We start from the raw sequence: 26,216 nt of genomic DNA on the forward strand, positions 1-26,216 counted from the left end.
GAGAGGGGATCCCAGTAATGCTGATTGCCCCAGATTGGCCCCAGTGCCCCTGGTACGCAGACCTAGTGCGCCTAGTGGCAGACGCTCCCTGGCGATGCGGGAGGACCTTCTGTCTCAAAGTCCGATTCTCCATCCTGCTTTACCATCGCTGGCTTTAACGGCATGGCCAGGTGTTGAGGAATCAGGGTCTGTCGGACTCGGTGATCCCAACTATGTTGAGAGCACCTAAATCTTCTTCTCTGAAGATATATCATCGTACCTGGAAGGCCTACATCTCCATGTGTGAAGAGAAAGGATGGCGTCCACGCTCCTTTTCTATATCCAGGATCCTGCTGTTTCTACAGCAAGGAGTAGACCAGAAACTGGCCTTAAGAAACATTAAAAGATAAATATCAGCTTTGGCTGTTTTATTCCAGGGACCCCTGGCGTCTCACTCTTTAGTGAGTACTTTTGTCCAAGGGATCCGGCATGTTGTTCCTCCGGTGCGTCCACCCTTACCTCTGTGGGATCTGAATCTGGTGTTGTCGGCGTTGCAAAAGCCGCCATTTGAAAATATCAGAGAGATCCCTCTGTTGACCCTTTCCCAGAAGGTGGTCTTTCTAGTGGCCATCACATGGGCCAGGAGGATTTCGGAACTGACGGCCTTGTCCTGCCAGTGGCCCTATCTGGTTATCCACAAGGATAAGGTGGTGTTGTGTCCACAACCGTCTTTTCTGCCAAAGGTGGTCTAGGCGTTTCACATCAATGAGGACATTGTGTTACCATCTCTGTGTCCTAAGCCGACACATCCTAAGGAGGTGGCTCTTCATGCTCTGGACGTGGTTCGAGCTCTGAAGGTGTATTTGTCTGGCACGGCTCCCTTCCAGAAGTCAGACTCGCTGTTTGTTTCCGTGGCTGGTCCAAAGAAAGGCATGGCGATCCCGTCGGCCACCATTTCCAGGTGGATCAGACAGATTGTAGTACAGGCCTACGCTTTGAAGGGGCAGGTGCCCCCCTTTCCGGTCACAGCCCACTCCACAAGGGCAATCGTAAAGTCTTGGGCCTTCCGACATCAAGCATCTGTCGCTCAAGTGCGTAAAGCGGCGACCTGGTTGCCCACACGTTTACCAAGTTCTACAAGGTAGATGTCAGTGCATCGGCTGATGCCTGCTTTGGCCGCAAAGTTTTGCAGGCGGCTGTATAGTTGCAATTTTGTATGCAATTTTTCCTTTTTTCTAGTTTTTTGGGGTAAAAACACAGCACCTTTAAGTTAATGCACTATTGCATTAGTTACTGCAGTTTTTGGTGTGGTTGAGGGTAGGGCTTCCTGTTGAGGTGTACCCTGTTTTTGTGTTTTTTTCCACACACTGTTGTTTTTTGTGGGTAAAGTTGCACTAGTTCCCACTTGCCATAGTGGATGAAGTTTTATGCTGTTTTACCACCCCTGCTTGGGGACGTCCTAATGACTAAGAGAGAAGCTGTGTCAGTCTGTGAATATAAGAGAAAATAGGATTTTTTTGATACCATAAAATCCTTTTCTATCTAATTTGCCGACTGACACAGCACCCGCCCTCCTGTTTTTCCTTTACATTATACTGCTTGTTGACCTACTGATGGCTACATGGCAGGCTGGGGGGTTGTTACCTAAGGGACCACCCCTTGGGCGGAACTGGAAAGTTCTGCGTTTTACATAACATGTAATGCCTAGTATTCTCCTAAAGTTGGCATAACAACCCAATGACTAAGAGAGGAGCTGTGTCAGTCGGTGAATTACAGAGAAAAGGATTTTACGGTGAGTACAAAAAAATCCTATTTTTTCAACCTCACCAAATATGTAATATATTTCATGGTACCTTGTTGCTTGTAGGCAATGATTCCTGTACTGACTGCACCTCCAGAAACTCCCCCTCTAAGCACCTCTGTAGTTCAGAAGATAAAGATCTTGGGCTGGACGCTACTTTAATTGTTCAGGCGACTTGAAAAAAGGAACTCTGGCTATACTAATGGACACTTCAGTACACTTTGATCTCAAGGACTTCTAGTAGGATGGCAGATATACAGTATCTCACAAAAGTGAGTACACCCCTCACATTTATATAATTATTTTATTATATATTTTCATATGACAACACTGAAGAAATTACACTTTGCTTCAATGTAAAGTAGTGAGTGTACAGCTTGTATAACAGTGTCAATTTGCTATCCCCTCAAAATAACTCAACACACAGCCATTAATGTCTAAGCCGCTGGCAACAAAAGTGAGTACACTCCTAAGTGAAAATGTCCAAACTGGGTCCAAATAGCCATTTTCCCTCCCCGGTGTCATGTGACTCGTTAGTGTTACAAGGTCTCAGGTATGAATGGGGAGCAGGTGTGTTAAATTTTGTGTTATCGCTCTCACTCTCTCATACTGGTCACTGAAAGTTCAACATGGCACCTCATGGCAAAGAACTCTCTGAGGATCAGAAAAAAACTGTTGTTGCTCTACATAAAGATGGCCTAGGCTATAAGAAGATTGCCCTGAAACTGAGCTGCAGCATGGTGGCCAAGACCATACAGTGGTTTAACAGGACAGGTTCCACTCAGAATAGGCCTTGTCATGGTCGACCAAAGAAGTTGAGTGCATGTGCTCAGCATCATATCCAGAGGTTGTCTTTGGGAAATGAGTGCTGCCAGCATTGTTGCAGAGGTTGAAGGGGTGGGGGGTCAGCCCGTCAGTGCTCAGACCATATGCCGCACACTGCATCAAATTGGTCTGCATGGCTATCATCCCGGAAGGAAGCCTCTTCTAAAGATGATTCACAAGAAAGCCCACAGTTGGCTGAAGACAAGCAGACTAAGGACATGGATTACTGGAACCATGTCCTATGTTCTGGGATCATGATAATCTTATTTGTACTCTACACCTGGTTGCCTCTACACACGCTTGACATCATCTGAACCAAAGACAAGTGTGTCTTGCCTACTGAAAGACATTCTGTGCTCTAAAAACTATTACTACCTTGTCTCTTCCCATAATGATCTAATTTATAAAACCCTACTAAGCACACTGATATAAAGTTACTTATGAAAACACACACATTGCTGCTAGTAAAACACTATCTTATTTATTTCCCAAGAAATTAGGAAAGCTAACATAAAGTAGTAAAAGGACATTACAATATCACGCAGCTTACAATCAGAACATATAATACAAGAATATGAAAGATACTTATCACACGGTCCTCCTTGAGGCTTTGCTGCATCGGCTAGGCTCAGACCAGGAGAGGGCCTTCACCATGAGGTTTAGGCCGGAGCCATCTCCCAAAGTAGGCCGAGTCACCACATGGCATGGTCTTACAGCAAACAGAAAACATTGTCTGTGTGTGAGCCTTTTCATACCAACATACACACCCACTCGTAGCCACCCCCATTTGCCTTCCATCCAATAGATTTCGCCAAGAGGCATTCCTTCACATGTATGTCCATTCTTCAGGAAGCATGCTGTATTGTCCACTATTGATCAGTGTCTCCAACGATGAGCCACCCAGCTTGCTTTTACTCCCTTTGAAGCCTGCAACCACACACACATCACAGCAGGGGGGGTTCGAGTCCAGCTATTGTTCTTCTGATTACAAAGCTTTTATGTGCTTCATTTATTTGAGGCTAAGTGGCTACCTCAACCATGATCAAATACCAGAAGTATTATATGAATTCAATCCAACATATGCCGCTTTGCGCCTGAAAGGCGCATACCACCCCTCTTCAGACACGGTTCCTATTAAACAGTCCATAACTGTCCTAACGTGTGTGGCTCCCCAACATGTGTTTCTGAACCAGTACCTATGGAACAGTCCTTAGCTGTGTAATGTGTTGTGGTTTTCAACATGTGCTTCAGAAACAGCTCCCGTGGAACAGTCCATAATGGTCTTACCGTATTGTGTTTTTCAACATGTGCAGAAACAGGTTCTATGGAGCAGTCCATAATTGTTTTACCGTGTGGTGCTTCCCAACACGTGCCGCTTTGCCACTGAGTGATACACCACCATCATTCTTCAGCGACAGCTTCCATGCCACCATTCTGGATCTTCGGTATCTTCAGGACGGCAATACGGGCAGGGGGTGTCCATTCACTCACCAGCACACATTCAGAGTAACAGATCAACCAGCTTTCAAATACCGAGTCTTGGGGAGGGCCTTTCTTGCCCATATTACTAGCCTACAATACCCATAGGTCACACTCTACCACAAAAATAAATCAACTTATTACCATAATATATACATATGTATTACGCACCCCGCTCCCAACCTCCTATAGCCCTATACTGTAAATACGGGTCGGGATTCGGCAGGCTTGCTCGCAGCGGCGTTGCAGGGCTCTGACTTAGCAGCAACGTCTCCAATTTGTACACAGAGAGCTCACCGTCAAATCGTCCCTCAACTTGCATAGACAAATGGGAGACCCTTCTAGATAAATATCGTTTAACTACACATATTTAAGTTTACAACAATTACCAAACCCACACAATTCCACCCCTGTGCCTGGATTTCAGAGATCATGCCCATTGTATACCATGCACCTCTACCTACGGTTAGGTTCAAGGAATCCTCTAGTTCCATGACTAACACTACACCGGTATTCTTTAGGACAAAGAAACAAACTCGCCTATGTCCTAAATAATTCCTGGGTGCCTTCTTCTCAGCAATGATCTCTCCATCCAGAACACAGAGAGAAATAACTTCCCAACATTACTAGTTCATCCCTGGCATACAACGGACATCGTGGTCACGCTTCCGACAAAGGGAAATATCCACCTGCCCCCAGCGTTCATCTTCTCTGATCACATGTGTGATATAGCCTCAAATGCAACAAGATAGAATCCCCAGTCAGTAAGCCCATTGATGCCTCCAAATATACAGACCGAGTCTGCACTTCTGTATATGGGAACATACAGCATAACACCTTTCACAATCCAACTTAGTACAGCCCATACAGGCATTCGACCACTACTTTGGATTAGTGTAAGCAACGTGTTTTGGCAAAATCTTACTGAGCGGTGATGCTAACTCATCAGGCCACTGCCCCTCATACAGAGACGGTACAACCAGCTTGATGTTGGCTGATATTTCCACCTGCCACAGAGTGCGCGCCAGAGCCAATGACAGGTTTCTGTCCTCCCTACCAACCTCTCAACATGGTTGACAAAATCCGGAGCCACTCTAACCTGAGTGTTTCTGTGACTTCATTGAATGTTATCAAGGATGCCACCAATCTCCCGGGGTAACAAAGTCACGCTCCTTCTCTGAAGCTATGGCTGCGAGTTTGTTCCTCAGGAGGCTGATGTCCACTCCATTACCAACACCCATCCCAGCTATTGTTCCCCCCCAATATATTGCTGAATACATCACTCCTCTTTCGGGTTACTCCTCAGAAATACGCATCCTGCATGGACTTGATCGCATCTCTGGGAGTAAGTCACTGGTACAATAACCGCACTTGATTCAGTGTATACTCAGCACATATAGGGTGATAGGTTTTTGTCAACCACCGTGAGATGTTGCAGCACCATGTGGTGAAGTCCTACGGTACCCTGGTAGCCAGCGTTTGTTCCCTTTATTTTAACGGAGCATGCTCCTGTGTGTATTCACTGGCATTATCTGTGCAGGGTTTCAACCTCTCAGGTGAGACACCAACCGGGCGTATCTTCCTCATGTCTAGTTCTGGTGTCCCGCATGTCCTGTAACTGAAAGCTTCTCTCTAGGACCACTAGGATTGAGACACCACCCCTACGAGGATGTTTTCACCCCATTGATGTGTCACCTGGCACCCTTTAGTCTGACCAACAGCTACCTTATTATGCATAAGCGCCAGTATGCCTCCTGGGTACCTGCACCATATTAACTCCGTTACATCAATACATGTAATACATTAAAACCTTTCTTCTTTCAATTCCTCCTTCCAACAAAAAAACACATATTTTACATTTTCATGTTTTGACGGATTGGATGTGTCATAATTCTTCCCCAACCTCCAACCCATTGCACATGTATAAATAACATGTTTGCATTCATCAGGAGAGACTTCAGCAAAAATATTTCACAAGTTCTCTTGCTAGGCACAGTCTTTCAGATTCAGCATTAGCACCAAATTGTCCATACGAAAAAAACAGGTATTAATCTGAATCTTTCAGTTTTCCTTCTCTCCTGATGTTTATCGGAACTAATTTGTGGTATGGTGTGGGACAGACAAACTGCCAACCAGATGATCATCTGTGATCCATGTTCCAGAAGCCTCTCCAATTCTCGCTCCACTAGGATTCTGGAAGTGAAAAACAAGAGCAGTATCAAATTCTTATCCACAATATCTGCTCGCTTACCATGTTTACTTATAGTTCCCTCCTTGGAGCCCAGGACCTCAGTATTCCTGGCTTCTGCAACTCTGACCAAACTATCCAAACAACCATGACCTCTTTAGGCTAAACCCACTGTAAAATGGATCCCCATGGTATGTTAAAAAAAAATTTAAAACTGAACGTCAGTGTTGCTTCTCAAAAACTTCAAATTTTACAAGCTACAAAGACAATGCATCTATCTGAATCTTTACGATGTATGCACTACCCCCTTTCAGGTGACTGGTTCTAACTGAGGGCATTGTCAATTCCCCCCCTTTCAGGTGGACTAGACCTACTATTTTTCCACCTGAATAAAAATATAACTAAAATAGACGACTAAACCAATATCAAACAAAAAAAATTTAGAGAAAAAAAAATAAAAAAAATGTAGAAAAAATTAAAAATCTGGCCATGATCACACAAATAGCATGACAAGACAACCATCATACGACAAGACAACCATCATACAACAATGACGAACACTCAACTTTAAGTTGACAAAATCCATAGACTTTTCTCCTGAGGAGCGTGCTCATTCCAATCTGAAATACAATTAGTTAATGGGGAAAACGAAAAACAAAAACAAAACAAAGCATATGTATCTCATCACAACACTGTAGCTTCATTTATATCCTTTTTAGTACTATTTATTTTTCATTGTTTGCAAACAATTACTAACTAATGAGCTCATGGTACCATATGATAATCGATTATGCATTTACAATAACCTAACCCATGTTCTGCTATATTTTACCACTGTTGTTCTCACTTTGACAGACCTGCAAACAAACGCAAATGTTAGTATCTAAAGCCGTTTAACTTCTTCCTTGGTCTGTGGAAAAAAAACACGACAGTGATTACACACAATTATCATGACAATTGACTTTTTAAGTCCCCAAAGCCTTTCCCATTAATGCAATATAGTTGCCATACCTTTCTATACTACGCAGTGGTATTGGAAATCTTTGCCATATTACTCAAGAAAAATGTCAATGCCATTTGCGTCCAATTACATACAAGCCAAAATGGTAGATTAGCCCAGGGCGCAAATATTGGAATGTTCATCCAGTCTTGTTGCTGGCTGTGCTTAGGGTGTGAACTGTCATTTCTTATCTCTCCTTCAGGACTGTGTAATCTGATCTGGCTGCTATCTTTCATATCAGGCCTTTGAGTTACGCTGTCCCTGTCCTGGGTGGGGGTTTTCATTGTAGGTACCTGTATTTCTGGGGTTTCCTGTTCCATGCTAGCAATTTTAAGGACTTTATGAAATACATGTCTATGCCTATTCCATTTACTATGTCTGAACTTTCTCTGCCTTCCTGTACCTCTGCTTATTACGGATACATCTGCCTTTGACCCATACTCCCTTTCCCTGGACTCTTGACAGAAGTCTCTGAGAATATTGACAAAATTTTGGTAGGATCTAGCATTCCTCAGAGCCATTCTAGTGGGATAGCTTACATAACACTTATTGGCCATTGAGTATATGAAACTTGCATCGTCCTCCAATAAGTCAGGACAGTTGAACACTTTCATATACAATGCAAGATACTCACTGCAGAACAAAATTGGGTCATCTCCTCTCCTAAATTTCATTTGTTGCAAATCACTCATACCATCATCACGACTGTCCACAATACGCTGCAACTCTTTCCTCCGCACCTCTGCATCTGCTACGTTATCATTAACTTGTGCCGATAACTGACCTACCAAAGGTCCTGGTAGCCATGCTTTCAGAAGAGAGCATGCATCCTCATTACTCAAATGGAATTTAACTACTAGAGCTTCAAATTTATTGGACAGACTCATTGGTGATTCCAGGGCATTAAATTCACCCAAAATCTGGCACAAAGTAAGTCTCTCTTGGATTGTAATAAAACTCTCATTCTGTCTTGAAGCTATAGGTGCCATAGCAGACTGTGTTTCATCACGGCCCTTCTCCTCATTGATCGTGCAGATATCGGCCAATTGGCATGTTCCCTTGTGCTCATTGAGCGATACCATAACTTTCTCTGTAGTAAGAAGCTGGGAGCGTACATTTGCTAATTCTCTTTCTAAAGACATAACCAACTCTTCCATCTCTGACAACTTCATTCGCAATGACTCTAAAACTTTGCTCTTCATAACACATTCCATGCTGTAACTGTGGAGCTGTTCTTGTAGTTCACTGTTTCTCTCTGACAAATCTCCTGCTTTTGCCCGCAATTCATCCATCTCATTACTGGAGGCTGTTGCAATCTTTAGAAGGTTTTCACTGACTTTCGCTATGTCCTCACCCTGACGCCTCCTCTCTACTTCCCACTTCCCCCCCATTTGCTCAGATATAACTTTAATTCTGAGCAAAACTGAAATTTCATTAGCCAACTTTTCTTTCTTAACTTTTTTTAGCTGTTTGCCCGATAATCTGCTATTATGTTGCTGATACTGAGATAATAGAACCTTATACTGGCTTTCAAGAGTTTCATCTGCACATGAATGGTAACTGGCAGAGGCATACTTTTTAACATATGTATACACAAGTTCCATTTCACAACCATACAATCCACACAATACACACTTCTATTTGTACTAACGTACCAACACTGCATTGAGTACTAAATCAAACTCAATTATCGTTAGCTCTTACAACTCACAAAAAACAAAAACAAATCGCTCTTCTAGCATTCACTATTCTTAATTCGTTACCACTTTTACCTGATATCATTCAAAACAATTCAATTTTTGCCTATCCATAGTACAGACTCACCACACTTAATGTGGCATTATCAGTTGCCTTGTACCTGAGCACTTCTGTCCTGTAAGTTCTATGCAGCTTTTAGGATTGCCACATGTTATCTGGGGTGCCAAATGAAAGACATTCTGTGCTCTAAAAACTATTACTACCTTGTCTCTTCCCATAATTATCTAATTTATAAAACCCTACTAAGCACACTGATATAAAGTTACTTATGAAAACACACACATTGCTGCTAGTAACACACTATCTTATTTATTTCCCAAGAAATTAGGAAAGCTAACATAAAGTAGTAAAAGGACATTACAATATCACGCAGCTTACAATCAGAACATATAATACAAGAATATGAAAGATACTTATCACACGGTCCTCCTTGAGGCTTTGCTGCATCGGCTAGGCTCAGACCAGGAGAGGGCCTTCACCATGAGGTTTAGGCCGGAGCCATCTCCCAAAGTAGGCCGAGTCACCACATGGCATGGTCTTACAGCAAACAGAAAACATTGTCTGTGTGTGAGCCTTTTCATACCAACATACACACCCACTCGTAGCCACCCCCATTTGCCTTCCATCCAATAGATTTCGCCAAGAGGCATTCCTTCACATGTATGTCCATTCTTCAGGAAGCATGCTGTATTGTCCACTATTGATCAGTGTCTCCAACGATGAGCCACCCAGCTTGCTTTTACTCCCTTTGAAGCCTGCAACCACACACACATCACAGCAGGGGGGGTCCGAGTCCAGCTATTGTTCTTCTGATTACAAAGCTTTCATGTGCTTCATTCATTTGAGGCTAAGTGGCTAAGTGGCTACCTCAACCATGAACAAATACCAGAAGTATTATATGAATTCAATCCAACACCTACAGTCAAGCATGTTATGGTCTGGGGCTGCATGAGTGCTGCCAAAGACTGGGGAGCTACAGTTCATCGAGGGAACCATAAATGCCAACATGTACTGTGGCATTCTGAAGCAGAGCATGATCCCCTGCCTTCTGAGACTGGGCCGCAGAGCAGTACTCCAACATAACGACCCCAAACACACCTCCAAGATGACCACTGCCTTACTAAAGAAACTGAGGGTAAAGGTGATGGACTGGCCAAGCATGTCTGTTTCCAGACCTAAACCCTATTGATCATCTGTAGCACATTCTCAAACGGAAAGATGGAGGAGTGCAAGGTCTCTAACATCCCCCAGCTCACTGATGTTGTCATGGAGGAGTGGAAGAGGACTTCAGTGGCAACCTGTGAAGCTCTGGTGAACTCCATGCCCAAGAGGGTTAAGGCAGTGCTGGAATATAATGGTGGCCATACAAAATATTGACACCTTGAGACCAATTTGGACATTTTCACTTAGGGGTGTACTCGCTTTTGTTGCAAGTGGTTTAGACAATAATGTCTTTGTGTTGAGTTATTTTGAGGAGACAGCAAATTTACAGCATTATACAAGCTGTACAAGCAAAGTTTCATTTCTTCAGTGTTGTCACATGAAAAGATATAATAAAATGGTTACAAAAATGTGAGGGGTGTAGTCCCTTTTGTGAGATACTGTAGTTACATAGGTTGAAAAGAGGCACAAATTCATCTAATTCAACCAATAGAAAAAAAATATATAGAAAATTCCATATGATTTGTATTTGCATAACTTTAAGCAGAGTCCATAAAGCATTGCAGTAGGTCTAGAATTTTGAAAATATGGTGGAGATCGAAAAACCACACGGCTGTACAAATGACAGTTTGCAACATACCACACAATGCATCTGTGGCGTCATCAGAGTGTACAACGGTTTACATGAAGTGATTAAAAGTCTAAAAAGGCAGGAACATTCACTGTATTAAGATGAAATGTTGTGTGAGAGGTACCTTTTAAGTGTAATAAGTGTTAATGTGATAGTTTCTATGTAAGGATAACCTAGCAGATCTTCAAAGTTTTTATGGGAGACCACACTCCAGGCATAGATTCAGGCAATTTAAAATCATGTATTGCTCATAATGTACTTTATAAAAAACAAAACACCAAGAGACTTTGCTTAATGACACTGAATAAAATACATTCTAGTCCGAGGGGTGAAAAGTTTGATACATTTTTGTTGCATCATTAAAGTAGAAGTCCACCCAAACTAAAACCCTGCATCTGCAGACATCAACAATCTAACACTAACCTATCTAACCCTGTGGAAAAAAAAAAATCGGTATACATACCTTTTCGGCAGGCGATCCAACCTGATCCCACGCTGAGCCATTGTCAGCTGTGTCCTCTGCAGAGCTTCAGCCACTGGAGATCGGGTCGGATCGCCTTTAGAAAAATATACTAATTTCTTTATCGTACATCACGGGACCCCATTGTAATCACTATGTGGGTATATAGGCACCTTCAGGTGATGGACACTGGTATACTCAATACAGGAAGTTCACTCCCTATGAAACCTCTCCTCCTATCAGGAGTACATCAGTTTTTTTCTCCAGTGTCTTGGTCATGAGTGAAGATGTGCTCTGAGGAACTCCACTGGAGGGATCGCTGCTGGATTTAAATAGCCTCCACAGACCAGATCCATCCAAAGGGCCGCTGAGGCCAAGGTGGCTAGGACCCGGGCCTCGCGTAAGAACAACAAGGTTTTGCCTGTAACGCCTTTCCTTGCAGGGCCGGACCCCGGGACCCAGGGCTTTGGTCATGCTTACATTACCTTAAGTTTTTCCTGGTGGGGTGCTATTACAGGTCCAAGGGAGTGGAACTCCGATAAAAAGGGACCCGATCATTGAAGGTTTGCTAACGCAGCCCGCCGTGATGTGTGAAGGTTGGATCTGTCTGTTAATTCAGCAGAAGCCTGCGACGAAGATAAGGTAAGGGAAGAAGCCTAGGAACTATAAAAGTCCACCTATGGTTTTCTTCTTTAGGGAAAATTTTTTGTCATGACTTAATTCTCCACTAGAGGGAGTATATGCATGTACCTTAATTTGTCTTCACTTCAGCTCGGTGTCGGTCTGTGTTTGGCAGCAGCAGCAGCTTGCACATAGGGGATTCCTCTTGAGGTAAGAGATCTTGTAGAAATGCTATCTTGTAGAAATGCTATCCTGCATTTCTCCCCCCTGGAGGGACCAGGGTTAGGGAATCAACAATTGTTACTAGCCCCCTTGCAATAACACCCCCCCCCCCCACCTGGGGGTCGTGGAGATCCCGGTTTTTGGCTCCAGAGGTTTTTTTCTCCTGCTTGGGGTCATTAGGCTGCAACCCCCCCCCCCCCCAGTAATAGGTCTGCGGACCCGAGGGCTGCCCATGCTCGAGGGAACCGTTTTTGAAATTTCAAACAAAAAGGGTGGGGCACGGATTGATGGGGGCGGGGCCTAGGTGTGGCACCGTGTGTAGGACGTATTGTCCATGAGGATGCACAGTGCAAGCGCAGGGATAAGACGTTAACTGGAGCAGTCTCTCCTCGGCTGTATGGTGAGGAGAAGCAAGCCTGGCTACACTTGGGACACAGGAGCGGTGGGGCACGTAAGGGCTGCAAATGGCCATTCCTAATATGGAAAGGACATTTTTCTCAGCACTAGGCTGAACTTATACAGCGGCATTACACTGTCAGACTATGTTCAGTGATTAGTGCATTTAAATAGTGCCTCTGCTTTTTTGTGCTTAGGACTATGCCTGCCAAAAAAGACACCACAAAGACCAAAAAGCTACCAAAGATTTCACGCCCAGGCGCTAGGAACTCCAGTCGTGCCTCCACACTGTCATCCTCGCCTGAAATACCAGATATGGCAAGCCAAGGTGAGTCATTGGAACAAATTGGTGGTGCAGCTGTTTCTCACATCTCGGCCCCTGTATACATGACTGAAGGTGCCCTTTCCTCCGCTCTGCTGGGCCTAGATGGAAGATTAGCAGCTTTAATTGCATCCTCCATCCAAAAGGATAGGGAATCAGTTATATCCCCCACCTTAGACCCTTTGCCAAGGGGACAGTGGGTAGAGGATGAGGTGTTAGCCTCAGGCGATCAGAAGGAAAGACAAACCAATTACTCCTCTGCAGAGGAAACAATGGTGGATGAACCCTTTTCAGCCTCGCAATTTGAGAAATTGCTGGTACAGTCCCTTACGGAAATGATCCGTTCCACTTTCAAGCTACCCCCAACGGAGTCAGCTGAATGTTCGGTTTCTTCCCTCGGTTCCTTAAAACCTTCACAGCCTTTGCATGTGTTTACCGTCCATGCATTACTAGAACATCTTATTTATGCTGAATAGGATCACCCGGATAAGCATTTTCTCCCTCCAACGAGATTCTCAGTTCTCTATCCCATGGAGGAGAAATTCACCAAAAGATGGAATGTACCAGCAGTTGTTATCCAGTAGACAATGCTTAAATGCTTAAGGATCCAAGAGGTAAAAGGTTGGAATTTATGTTAAAATACTCTTTTTCTTTAGCAGGTGCCATTACTCAGCCTGCAGTCACTGCAATAGGCATCTGTCAATCCTTAAAGGACCAGTTTAGACAGGCCCTTAAAGAGGTTCCTGTACAGCAAGCCTGGGATTTGGCTGAACTACCAAGAGCATTATGTTTTGCCATAGACGCCATTAAAGATTCTGTACAGCAAGTGTCCCGCCTTGTGCTTGTGCTAGTACACACACGTAGAATCCTGTGGTTAAAAAATTGGTCAGCCAAAGCACCATGCAAAAAGCTCCTGACTGCTTTTCCTTTTCATGGGGATCGGCTATTTGGGGATGATTTGGACAAACACATCCAAACTATTTCAAGTGGGAAAAGTACACTTTTGCTAGTTAATAGGAGAAATAAACGCCCTTCATTCAAGTGGACTCTTTCTCCTGCGCAGGGGGCATCCGCCTCTAGGCAGTGGCGACAACCTTCCCCGTCAGACTCTAGGGGAAAGCCTCAGGGTCAGGCCCAGACACAAAAGAAGTCCTGTGGCAGAAACCTGCAAAACAGAAAAACAAACAATTCTAAAGCCTCATTATGAAAGGGGTGCCAGAGTGGGGGGAAGACTTCTGCAATACTCAGAAGTCTGACAAGAGAAAATAAAGGACAGATGGGTCATCTCCACTGTGTCTCTAGGGTACAAATTAGAATTTCTGGACTTTCCACCATCTCGTTTTTCAAACGTTCCCAACGATCCAGGGAAAATCTGTTTCGGGCACTAGACCGATTACTGGCTCAGGGGGTGATCATACAAATGCCCACACAAGGTCGAAAGGCAACCCCCCCCCCATTCGCCTTTGCATGAGGTTGTTAGGAAAGATAGTGGCTTCATTTTAAGTGGTTCCCTGTGCCCAGTTTCATTCACTCCAAGGGCAAGGATCACTCCATCATGGTCCCAGAGTAACGTCATCCAGGCCGTGTTCAACCCAGAAGATAAACTCAGAGGAGTATCGGAACACGGACCATGAATTCCAGGTGAGAGAAAACTGTTCGTTTTTACCATATTCCTCAGCCAACAGAGATTCCAGGTCCCTTATGTGGTCCACTTCAGTAGCCCAATCCCCCAGGGAAGGCATGGTTGTCGATCTCCAATGACGGGGAATCACTACTATGGCCGCCCGCAGAAAGTGTCATAATACATCTTTTTTGATGGATTTGAATGTACCAGGGAGGTATAGATAAAGAGAGCCATCTCAGGTGAAGGGCGAATAGAGGTCGCCATCAGTTTGCAGTATAGTTTGAAGATCTGTTGTCAATACCACTGCACTGGAGGGCATGGTTCCTTGGGAGCTAAGACACCGCCAGCAGGTATCTGATACTGCTGAGTTGAAATGGTTTATAGTCGATGGGCATCTGGGCTAGGGATAGTTTGTGCGTCAGGACAAAACATTTTTCAGTAAGGGAGATGGAGTGTGTAAAATGGACCCTCGCGCCACTATGTGCTAGACGTGAAATAAATCTACGTGCATAACAAAGTATAATGTAACAATCTGTGGAATAACAAAAGTGCAAGTGCTACTAAATGAAACAGAAAATGCAGCGGGACAAAATAGTAAACACAAACTATCACTTGAATAATTAAAAAAGAGTCCTGCGCAAATAAGGCCACAAAAAATAAATAATGTATAAAAATGTGAAGAAAAACAAGAGTCAATGTAAATATTTCAAAAATAAACACACCAATAGTGTAAGTGTGTAGTGAAAAAGCACTGGAGAAAGAACAGGACCAAATGTTCCAAAAGATCAGGCTCCCAGAACTCTCACCTCAGAGATGGAATAATAAGGCAAAAGAAAGTAATTCCAATGGACTTCTCCTTCACTTCTCTGTGCACAATCATCAAATGGTATAAACTTCTACCACTAGAGGGCCGATTCAATCTCTTATGAGTAATGCTGCAGCATATGTATCCTCGTGGTATGAAACTTAAAGAAAACACAGAGGGGAAGGGGGAAGGGAGAGAGAAAGGGGACTCCAATAGTGTAGTGGTTTCCAAAACTGAATAAATTTATTTAAGAGAAAGCAAATGGACTCTCACATTTAAAAAGAAAATATCAAACAGAAAGAGATCTGGCGTGTACAGCCAGTCTTACGCTCGTTCCGGTATTCCTACGACCACTCCCTACGCGTTACGTCACCACGTGACTTCCCCATGAAGAAGTCACGTGGTGACGTAACGCGTAGGGAGTGGTCGTAGGAATACCGGAACGAGCGTAAGACTGGCTGTACACGCCAGATCTCTTTCTGTTTGATATTTTCTTTTTAAATGTGAGAGTCCATTTGCTTTCTCTTAAATAAATTTATTCAGTTTTGGAAACCACTACCTTATTGGAGTCCCCTTTCTCTCTCCCTTCCCCCTTCCCCTCTGTGTTTTCTTTAAGTTTCATACCACGAGGATACATATGCTGCAGCATTACTCATAAGAGATTGAATCGGCCCTCTAGTGGTAGAAGTTTATACCATTTGATGATTGTGCACAGAGAAGTGAAGGAGAAGTCCATTGGAATTACTTTCTTTTGCCTTATTATTCCATCTCTGAGGTGAGAGTTCTGGGAGCCTGATCTTTTGGAACATTTGGTCCTGTTCTTTCTCCAGTGCTTTTTCACTACACACTTACACTATTGGTGTGTTTATTTTTGAAATATTTACATTGACTCTTGTTTTTCTTCACATTTTTATACATTATTTATTTTTTGTGGCCTTATTTGCGCAGGACTCTTTTTTAATTATTTAAGGGAGATGGAGTGTTGTAGTTCTGTCTCCCAGGCCACCGTAAATGGTGGGAGGTCAGGGGAGGAGATATTGAGCAAGAGGGAGTAAAGTTGAGATACCACATGTGTTGGAGGTTCCGCCTGCATGAGCACTTCCTCAAATCCTGTCTGTTCAGCAAGGATGTCTGGAATGGATGGGAAAGTCAGGATGTAGGAGGTAGTCTGTTGTCTCTGAAGCCACTACATGGGGTGTCGGGTGGTCAGACTGGTAGAGGTATCTGACCTTAAAGTGGGATCTGCTCGAAGGACCTGGGCAAGTCTCCTATGATCTTCTTTTTTCCATGGTCCGAATCTTGTTACATAGATAGCTGGTGGAAAGGCCGGGTCCCAAAGAAGGGAGTCATAGGCTCTATGTGGTTCGATAAACCCCTTCTGGTCAGCATGAAATCCCAAATCTGGATTGTTTGACGGTTAAGGTCATTGAGGGGGCCCGAACCCCACGGACCATGGGCAAGGTCCATCGGAGAGCAGAGAGTTCTATTGGATTCATGTGACTTTCCAACTGAACCCAAAGCTTAGTTGAAGAGTGGTGAAACCAATCTAGTATGTGAGTGATCACTGTTGCCTTATGGTACAGGGAGGCGTCCGGGGCTCCGCTCCCCCCCAAACCCTTGGAAGAGATAATGTTTCATACCGTATTCTGGGACGGGCAGCATTCAAAATAAATTTGGAAAACAGCTGGCATAGTTTCTTGAAATAAGAAATAAGGTATGTGTATAGGAATGGTTTGAAACAAATACAGGAACCAAGGGAGAACATCCATTTTCAGGGAATTCACTCTACCAAGCCATGAGAGCCGTTTAGACGCATAAATAGATAAATCTGCTTGGGTCCTAAGGAGTAGGTGGGCAAAGTTCTGGGAAAAGAGCTGGGATGCATCTGCCGGTATTTGCATTCCGAGCTACCTAATGGAAGTGGAACCAGTTTTGAAGGAGAAGGCAGTCGAGAGTCTTTGTAGAAAAGAAAAATGTATTGCTCTAACCTATAATAAATAAATGAATTATACATAGAAAGGTGCCTCACTACTGGAGTCAGACTTAAGCTGCCCACAAAAATGACTCGAAGGACACACTACTCTTAAAAACCTTTGATGGTGATCAAACCAGAGTTAATGTGTGGGTGTCTAATATAAAAACCTGTAAAAAATCTAATCTCAGGTGACTGAAATATACATCCGATCCAAAATAAATACAGATTAGATATCCAGTGGTTAACATGTATGCCACATAAATCGTGAGCAAAATAAATGTGCAAATAAATGAAGATATTAGATAAAATAATGGAAAAATCTATCTGAAATTAATAAATCGAGAATAATACCCACAGAATAGTCCAGCAATTAAAAATTTGCACCCATGTGTGAAATGGGTGTAAAGAAATGAAGTCCATCCACAAATATCTTCAAAAATGTGAGCCGTGTCAAATCCACCACCACCACCACCACCTATGTGAAGATTGGCTCCTTACCAGAAATTTCTGACCCCCAATCCAGAAGGTCACAAACAGCATAAAAATAATATAGCAGCTTCTCCAGCCATCACATTCCTCCACTGGTACGTATGACCTCCACCGCATAAAACATGGACTACTGGCCTCCGAATTATCTCCAATCAATCCAAACTCATGGGTAAGTATTGATGTATATAAAAAATAAGGCTCCAAATAGTGTAAAACCCTAATTTTTAATCATGTTAAAATAAATAAAAAAACACACTTACAAGCGCAGAATAAGTCAGGCCTTAAGTTGGTTGCGCCGGACGGACACACATCACAACAAACCCGTCCTCCCTGGATCATACACAAACACGAGGTGACATCAGTGCGTCTTTGTAGTTCCGACTTAGGACTCCAAATTTCTGGAACTCCTGCAATACTGAGGGCAAGGATGTGTGTGGGTGTGTCACAAACAGGAACAGATCATCTGCGAAGAGGGCGAGTTTAATATGGGTGGGCCCGACTGTTATGACTTGGATAGAGGAATTGTTACGTAGAGCAATAGCCAAATGTTCCATAGTTAGAACATAGAGGAGGGGGGACAATAGGCATCCCTGTCATGTCCCGTTAGAGATGGAAAAGGCTGGAGATAATGAACCATTCAGTCTAATCCTAGCAGATGGAGAGGAGTACAGGGACATTATTCTCGCTATCATATTAATTCCCAAGCCTATTTGTTGCAGGAATAGTCGGAGGAACTGCCAGTCTACTCGGTCGAATGCCTTTTCCGCATCAACTGTTAAGAGGCATAATGGGATATTATGGGATCGGGCATAATTAGTTAAAAGGAGGGTCTTTAGGGTATTGTCCCTAGCCTCAGGGCCACTCACAAAGCCGACCTGATGTAAGTGTATTATCCCAGGCAATAATGGTTGTAATCTATTGGCTAGGATTTTAGCAAAGACTTTCAAATCGACACCAATCAAAGATATCAGCCTATAGTTTGTGCAAAGAGTAGGGTCTTTGTCTGGCTTTAGGATAAAGGATATGTGGGCCTTGAGTGTTTGTGGAGGAAACATGGAGCCTTCTGTCAAAGAGTTGAACATCTTAGTTAGAAAGGGTGTGAGAAGGGTGGCGAAAAGTTTATAAAACTTAGGAGTGAAGCCGTTGGGGCCTGGGGTCTTTCTACTTGGAGTACCCGCTATAGTTTTGGCAACTTCATTCTCTGTGATAGGTGTTTCCAGATCAGCAATGGTGTCACCATCTAATCTAGGAAGTGCGGTTTCCGAGACATAGGATAATAGGTCTTCCATCCTGGTAGAAGGGGAACCTGTCAGCCGAGTCGTAGGGATATTGTACAGGGATTGATAGAAGTCCCTGAATTCCTCAGCCATCTTAGAGGGTGAGGAGACCAACTCTCCCTGTGCCCCCCAAATATGGGGCACAAAAGTGGAAGATACCTTCCGATGTAGGGAGCGAGCCAGTGACCTACCACATTTATCTTGAAACTTGTATTGATGAAAAGCAAGCTTATCTGAATATGTGCATGCGGAGGTCTCATATAGTTCTGAGTTGTGATCGAGCCTTAGAAGCGTCAGCCAGCGTTGTCACTGTCGGAGATTGTTTGTGTTCAGTTTCTAAGTTTCTAAGTGTTTGAATTGCAGCCTTTATGGTGCTTGAACTTCCTTTTTTAGACGTGCACCCATTTGGATAAAGGTTCCACGTAGAACTGCTTTTAATGCCTCCCATTGAAAGGGCAATGATGTATCCAAGGTGTGGTCAACAAAATAATTAGATATTGTAACCGTAACCCTCGTTAAACACTCCAAATGTGTAAGCAACGAATGGTTCAAGCGCCATGTCCACTCCCTAATCGGAGTGGAGGGGAGCAAGAACGTCATGTGTATAGGAGTGTGGTCAGACCAGACCATAGGGTCTGGTCTGGATATAGCAGTGCCATACATCAACAAAAATAAAGTAAAGCTTATTTTACACCACAACACCTGTATGTGCCTGCTTACAGGGATAATCCAGTAGAGATTTTTCTCAGGATTATTAGGTCCTGAGATGGGTCTTGAATATCGGAGGCTCAGTGAAATCTTAGGTGGGAAAGCGCCTTAAATCCTGACTACTTGATCCTGAAAGGGCTAACCCACCTGTGGAAGAGAGTTGAAAATAGCAGGAAGCATCCAGTAGGTGTCCATTTAGTGTTGTGTGGCGCAGGCTATGTGCTATTTGGTTACTGGGACACTGCTGAGCGGCGACCTTTTTTTTGGACCCATGGAGCATACAGGGACTTTAAAATCCTGTTAAGGGACAAGTTTATGCTGGTGGTGAGCCAAAATGTTGCTTTGTTTGGGAGATTGGAGGACTGTTTTGTTGTTTCCATGCTGACAAATAAGCTGTTTTTTGTTTGCCTTTTTAAAAAATTAAGAAGACTTTTTGTGTAGTAGATTAGTGATCCAGAACAAATATCACAATAGATATATGTTTTTCTGTCCTGGGGCAAATGAAGTCACAATATACAAAAATAAGTAACATTTGTTATGATTTGTTTATATGTGTGTGTATATACACAGTATATATGTATATGTATATATATATATATATATATATATATATATATATATATATATATATATATATATATATATATATAATTTTCTTTTGTTCATTGATTATACGAGTAGGGCTCCTTTACACTGATGGACCGATCGGGTCTGTCTGTCCGTTTTTGAGGCGGACCCGACTGGATCACCCATAGCTCTCTATAGAGCAGTTATGGAGCGGCGGACGGAATTTGATCTGGGCCACAGACCTATTGATATATACAGTGCCTTGGGAAAGTATTCGGCCCCCTTGAACTTTTGCCACATTTCAGGCTTCAAACATGAAGATATAAAATTTTAATTTTTTGTGAAGAATCACCAACAAGTGGGTCACAATTGTGAAGTGGAACGAAATCTATTGGATATTTTAAACTTTTTTAGCAAATAAAAAACAGAAAAGTGGTGCGTGCAAAATTATTCGGCCCCTTTACTTTCAGTGCAGCAAACTCACTCCAGAAGTTCAGCGAGGATCTCTGAATGATCCAATGTTGTCCTAAATGACTGATGGTGATAAATAGAATCCACCTGTGTGTAATCAAGTCTCTGTATAAATGCACCTGCTCTGTGGTAGTCTCAGGGTTCTGTTGAAAGCGCAGAGAGCATCATGAAGACCAAGGAACACACCAGGCAGATCCGTAATACTGTTGTGGAGAAGTTTAAAGCCGGATTTGGATACAAAAAGATTTCCCAAGCTTTAAACATCCCAAGGAGCACTGTGCAAGCGATCATTTTGAAATAGCAGTATCAGACCACTGCAAATCTACCAAGACCTGGCCGTCCCTCTAAACTTTCAGCTCAGACAAGGAGAAGACTGATCAGAGATGCAGCCAAGAGGCCCATGATCACTCTGGATGAACTGCAGAGAACTACAGCTGAGGTGGGAGAGTCTGTCCATAGGACAACAATCAGTCGTACACTGCACAAATCTGGCCTTTATGGAAGAGTGGCAAGAAGAAAGCCATTTCTCAAAGATATCCATAAAAAGTCTTGTCTAAAGTTTGCCACAAGCCACCTGGGAGACACACCAAACATGTGGAAGAAGGTGCTCTGGTCAGATGAAACCAAAATCAAACTTTTTGCCCACAATGCAAAACGATATGTTTAGCGTAAAAGCAACACAGCTCATCACCCTCAACACACCACCCCCACTGTCAAACATGGTGGTGGCAGCATCATGGTTTGGGCCTGCTTTTCTTCAGCAGGGACAGGGAAGATGGTTAAAATTGAGGGGAAGATGGATGCAGCCAAATACAGGACCATTCTGGATGAAAACCTGTTGGAGTCTGCAAAAGACCTGAAACTGGGACGGAGATTTATCTTCCAACAAGACAATGATCCCAAACATACAGCAAAATCTACAAAGGAATGGTTCACAAATAAACGTATCCAGGTGTTAGAATGGCCAAGTCAAAGTCCAGACCTGAATCCAATTGAGAATCTGTGGAAAGAGCTGAAAACTGCTGTTCACAAATGCTCTCCATCCAACCTCACTGAGCTCGAGCTGTTTTGCAAGGAAGAATGGGCAAGAATTTCAGTCTCTCGATGTGCAAAACTGATAGAGACATACCCCAAGCGACTTGCAGCTGTAATCGCAGCAAAAGGTGGCTCTACAAAGTATTAACGCAAGGGGGCCGAATAATTTTGCACGCCCCACTTATCATTTTTTTATTAGTTAAAAAAGTTTCAAAAATCCAATAGATTTCGTTCCACTTCACAATTGTGTCCCACTTGTTGGTGATTCTTCACAAAAAATAAAAATGTTATATCTTTATGTTTGAAGCCTGAAATGTGGCAAAAGGTTGAAAAGTTCAAGGGGGCCGAATACTTTCGCAAGGCACTGTATGTATGTATGTGTATATATATATATATATATATATATATATATATATTCCAAAGACATGCTGGTAGGTTAATTGGATCCTGTCTAAATTGTCCCTAGTATGTATGAATGTAAGTTAGGGACCTTAGATTGTAAGCTCCTTGAGGGTAGGGACTGATGTGAATGCACAATGTATATGTAAAGCGATGCGTAAATTGACGGCGCTATATAAGTACCTGAAATAATAATAATATATATATATATATATATATATATATATATATATATATTTTAATTTTATTTTTTATTCTCTAACAATTCCCATAGCCCTGTATATTCTGCATTCTGTGGAAAACGTATAATTATTTTTAAAGTTGTCGACACTCTTAGCTAGTATCACTTCCTTGGGGTGGTCCACATTTTCACTGTCTATCAGTAAAGAACCGTAAATAATTCTTTCTGCAATCTTCCCTTCTTCCAACCTTGATCATGGCCACGTGTCCTCTTCAGGGACCTTAGAGTACATAGAGTACTGAAGTCACCTTTGATATATTTGTACATAGTAATCATATCTCCTCTTAGGCTACTTTCAGACTGGGGCGTTGGGGGCATCGACGGTAAAACGCCGCTATTTTTAGCGGCGATTTACCGTAGTTTTTGCAGAGGTTCTCGGCCGCTAACGGCCACTGTTAACCCTGCTTGCAGCTGAAAAAGAGTTAAAACCACCCGCAAAGCGCTGCTGCAGTGGTGCTTTGCCAGCAGTTCGGTGGCGCTTCCCATTGATTTCAATGGACAGGGGTGCTTTAGGAGCGGTGTATACACTGCTCCTATAGTGCTGCAAAGATGCTGCTTGCAGGACTTTTTTTGGTGTCCTGCCAGCACACCGCTCCAGTATGAAAGCACTCGGCTATTGGACTTCCTTTTTTAGTCTCGTCCTGTGTCATCACGTTCAAAACGAACGGCCTTTCGAATGGACTTAGTCAGTTTGTGTGTGGCCAAGTCCATTCGGTCGGAAAGTCTGTCAGAACGCCGCCGAAAGTCCGTCGGGAAGACCGTCGGACCTAGTCTGCTGGAAAGTCTGGTCATGTGTTCGCGGCATCACAGTAAAGAACCCATCTAGAACCTCAGGCGCTAATTTTAGCGCTATAGCGCCTGTAAAGCGCCTCAGTGTGAATTTCATCCAAAATCTGGAAAGCATAGAGCACAACCACCGCACATGGAGTACATCCCCTGGGATGGAGCATCCCCGAAAACAGGGGCCATAGGAACTCTGGTAAAGGTGTGCGAAGTGAGTTGGAACCATATAGCAACTGGAGACAAAATTAAAGGCAATTCAAGTGTGAACGTGTTGATAGAGCAAGAGGCAATTCTGTTCCTTTTTTTGTATATTTCATAAACAAAAAATAAAGTGACCTAAATGTGCAATGGTCCAGAGCATAATCCAGAATGATGTGACAATTATACTTGTCATTACACCCCCAACTCTCCTCAAGGGAAAATTATCAGAAATGGTAATTATATGGTAGAGCAGAGAACTGCTTTCTGTGCTGCAGCTGCACTAAATCCATACTAAAAACATATAAAGGAACGTAATCGTACATAACTTGAATTTTGAACACAGTGCTAAAATAACACTTATGTAAAGCACTGACATTTCTCCCACTGACACCCATATTTTAGATAACTTTTCTGTAATATCATCCTAAAATTGCAAGTCAGACAATTTTTTTAAATTTAACATAATGCCTTCCAGCAGGTATTAATCAGCAAAGGGTGCGTACAAGTTTAGACACAATCGTGAAAGATTAGGCACCAGAGGAAAAGTGTAAAGGTAGTGGATGAGGTAAAGGTGCTTTATAGAAAAAACTGATATTTGATAGCAATGAGGAGCAAAATAAGCCAAGCAGAAAATACAAGCGAGAGACAAGGCAAGCATGGCCTGGAGCGACTGTGAAATGGAGAGTTACAAAGGCAAAAGCATTACAAAAAAACACAATAGTGATTGGGGATGGATGAGAGGAGAGACAGTTCCAGGGTGAAGGGAGAAATGAGAGATTTGAGTGTAAAAAGGTCCATCAAATGAGGTCAGGACAATCTGGAAAATTTGCACTTTATTTGTGGAGTAAATATCAAGCAGAAGGCTGATCAAAAGCATGTTTGTATTCAATATAGAATCATAACAACAATTTTTGAAAAGGCACATAGTTCAGTCATAGTTCTCTATTTCTTTTATTTTATTTTTTTTTAATTTTTTGTGTTATCTTTAATGTTCCTTGCAACTGGGGATATTGGTTTTGTAATAAATCCTTTATTGCAGGTGCTCTGGACTCCAGAGGAGGTGGAACATGGTGTCCAATTCACTTACACAAGTGACGATGGAGAGGAGGGATACCCTGGGGAGTTAAAAATCTGGGTGACTTATACACTTGTTGGCAATGAACTTGCAGTAAATTATAAGGCCAAGACCAGTAAGACAACACCTGTAAATGTAACAAATCACTCCTATTTCAATTTGGCAGGACAGGTAAGAAATCTTCAATATCCAGTCACATGTATTGACTTGCATGTAAAATGAGCTTGACTTTCGTAACACAAATTAATCAAAACCCAATAATTTTTATATCTGTAAGACTTCTTTCACACTGGGGCATTTTTCTGGCGCTTTCGGGCTAAAAATAGTGCCCGTAAAGAGCCTGAAAAATGCCTCCCCTGCAGCAGTCCCAGTGTGAAAGCCAGAGTGCTTTCACACTGGGGCACTGTGCTGGCAGTTAGGCTCACCAATGCCAAGCTGCTGCTATCTACTAGGACCCCCAGGTCCTTTTCCATCCTAGATTCCCCCAGAGGTTCTCCTCCCAGTTCATAGATTGCATTCCTATTTTTGCCACCCAAATGCATTATTTTACATTTTTCTACATTGAACCTCATTTGCCATGTAGTTGCCCACCCCATTAATTTGTTCAGATCTTTTTGCAAGGTTTCCACATCCTGTGGACAAGTTATTGCCCTGCTTAGCTGAGTATCATCCGCAAATACAGAGATTGAACTGTTTACCCCATCCTCCAGGTCATTTATGAACAAATTAAATAAGATTGGTCCCAGCACAGAACCCTGGGGGACCCCACGACCCACCCCTGACCATTCTGAGTACTCCCTATTTATCACCACCCTCTGAACTCGCCATTGTAGTCTGTTTTCAATCCATGTACTCACTCTATGGTCCATGCCAAAGGACCTTATTTTGTACAGCAAATGTTTATGGGGAACAGTGTTAAATGTTTTTGCATAATCCAGATACACCATGTCTATGGGCCTTCCTTTATCTAGCTGGCAACTCTCCTCCTGTGGGGGTGACCGCCGCAGGCCTGAGCTCGGGGTGAAGTGTGGGGTGGTTGCCATGGTGTTGGCACACCACCCATTTACACCTGAGAGCTAGTGTGGTGGGACTGGGAGGAGTGTATATCTCTAGCATCCTGTGCTGGTCTGATAACTGGGGGGGGGGGGGGGTTGGGAGCTAGACTCATATGTATAATATATATCCTGTGGGCGCTATGGGAAGGGGGGCTATAAGCACAAGTGGAAAGGGGGGTCTGCACTGTGGGGTGTCTATGCTTATGGAGCAGGGGTCTATGCTGATGGAGCAGGGGTCTATGCTGATGGGGTCTGCACCGAGAGGGGTCTATGCTGATGGGGCCTGCACTGAGGGGGGTCTATGCTAATGGGGGGTCCATGCTGATAGGGGGGGGGGGGTCTGCACTGAGGGGGAGTATAGTTGGCGGAGAGGGGGTTACGCCAATTTTTTTCGCACCAGGTGACACCAACCCTAGTGATGCCACTGACCTGTGACCAGGGCATCCTAAAGGGATCCTAGAGACTGGCATTTCTAAATCCCGCTTTGGGTGCTAGAAGTTAGTTGCTGGGTGTAAGCTAAAGGGGACACCAGCTGGTGTCTTGAAGAGCAGGGTCCACTCAATTCCTTTTCTTAGAAAGGAACATTGCTCCATTCTTTACAGTCTGCTACACAGTTCTACTGATAAAAATTTGAGTATGCTACTATTCCCCTTCTATCCAAGTTCCTC

At 43.3% G+C, this 26,216-nt stretch overlaps 1 protein-coding gene across 3 annotated transcripts in view; it reads left to right on the top strand.

Annotated features, from left to right (window-relative positions):
* The window catches only part of GALM (galactose mutarotase), a 155,597-nt gene that overhangs the window by 79,638 nt on the left and 49,743 nt on the right, over positions 1-26,216 (top strand). For all 3 annotated transcript variants that reach the window (XM_077486464.1, XM_077486465.1, XM_077486466.1), the window contains one exon: positions 24,458-24,664. In XM_077486464.1, coding sequence (XP_077342590.1) covers positions 24,458-24,664 — 207 coding nt within the window. The remainder of the gene's footprint in view (positions 1-24,457; positions 24,665-26,216) is intronic.

The sequence above is a fragment of the Lithobates pipiens genome, unplaced genomic scaffold (genome assembly GCF_037356315.1).
Source record: "Lithobates pipiens isolate NorthernLeopardFrog02 unplaced genomic scaffold, aLitPip1_a1.2 Scaffold_18, whole genome shotgun sequence".
Classification (NCBI taxonomy): domain Eukaryota; kingdom Metazoa; phylum Chordata; class Amphibia; order Anura; family Ranidae; genus Lithobates; species Lithobates pipiens.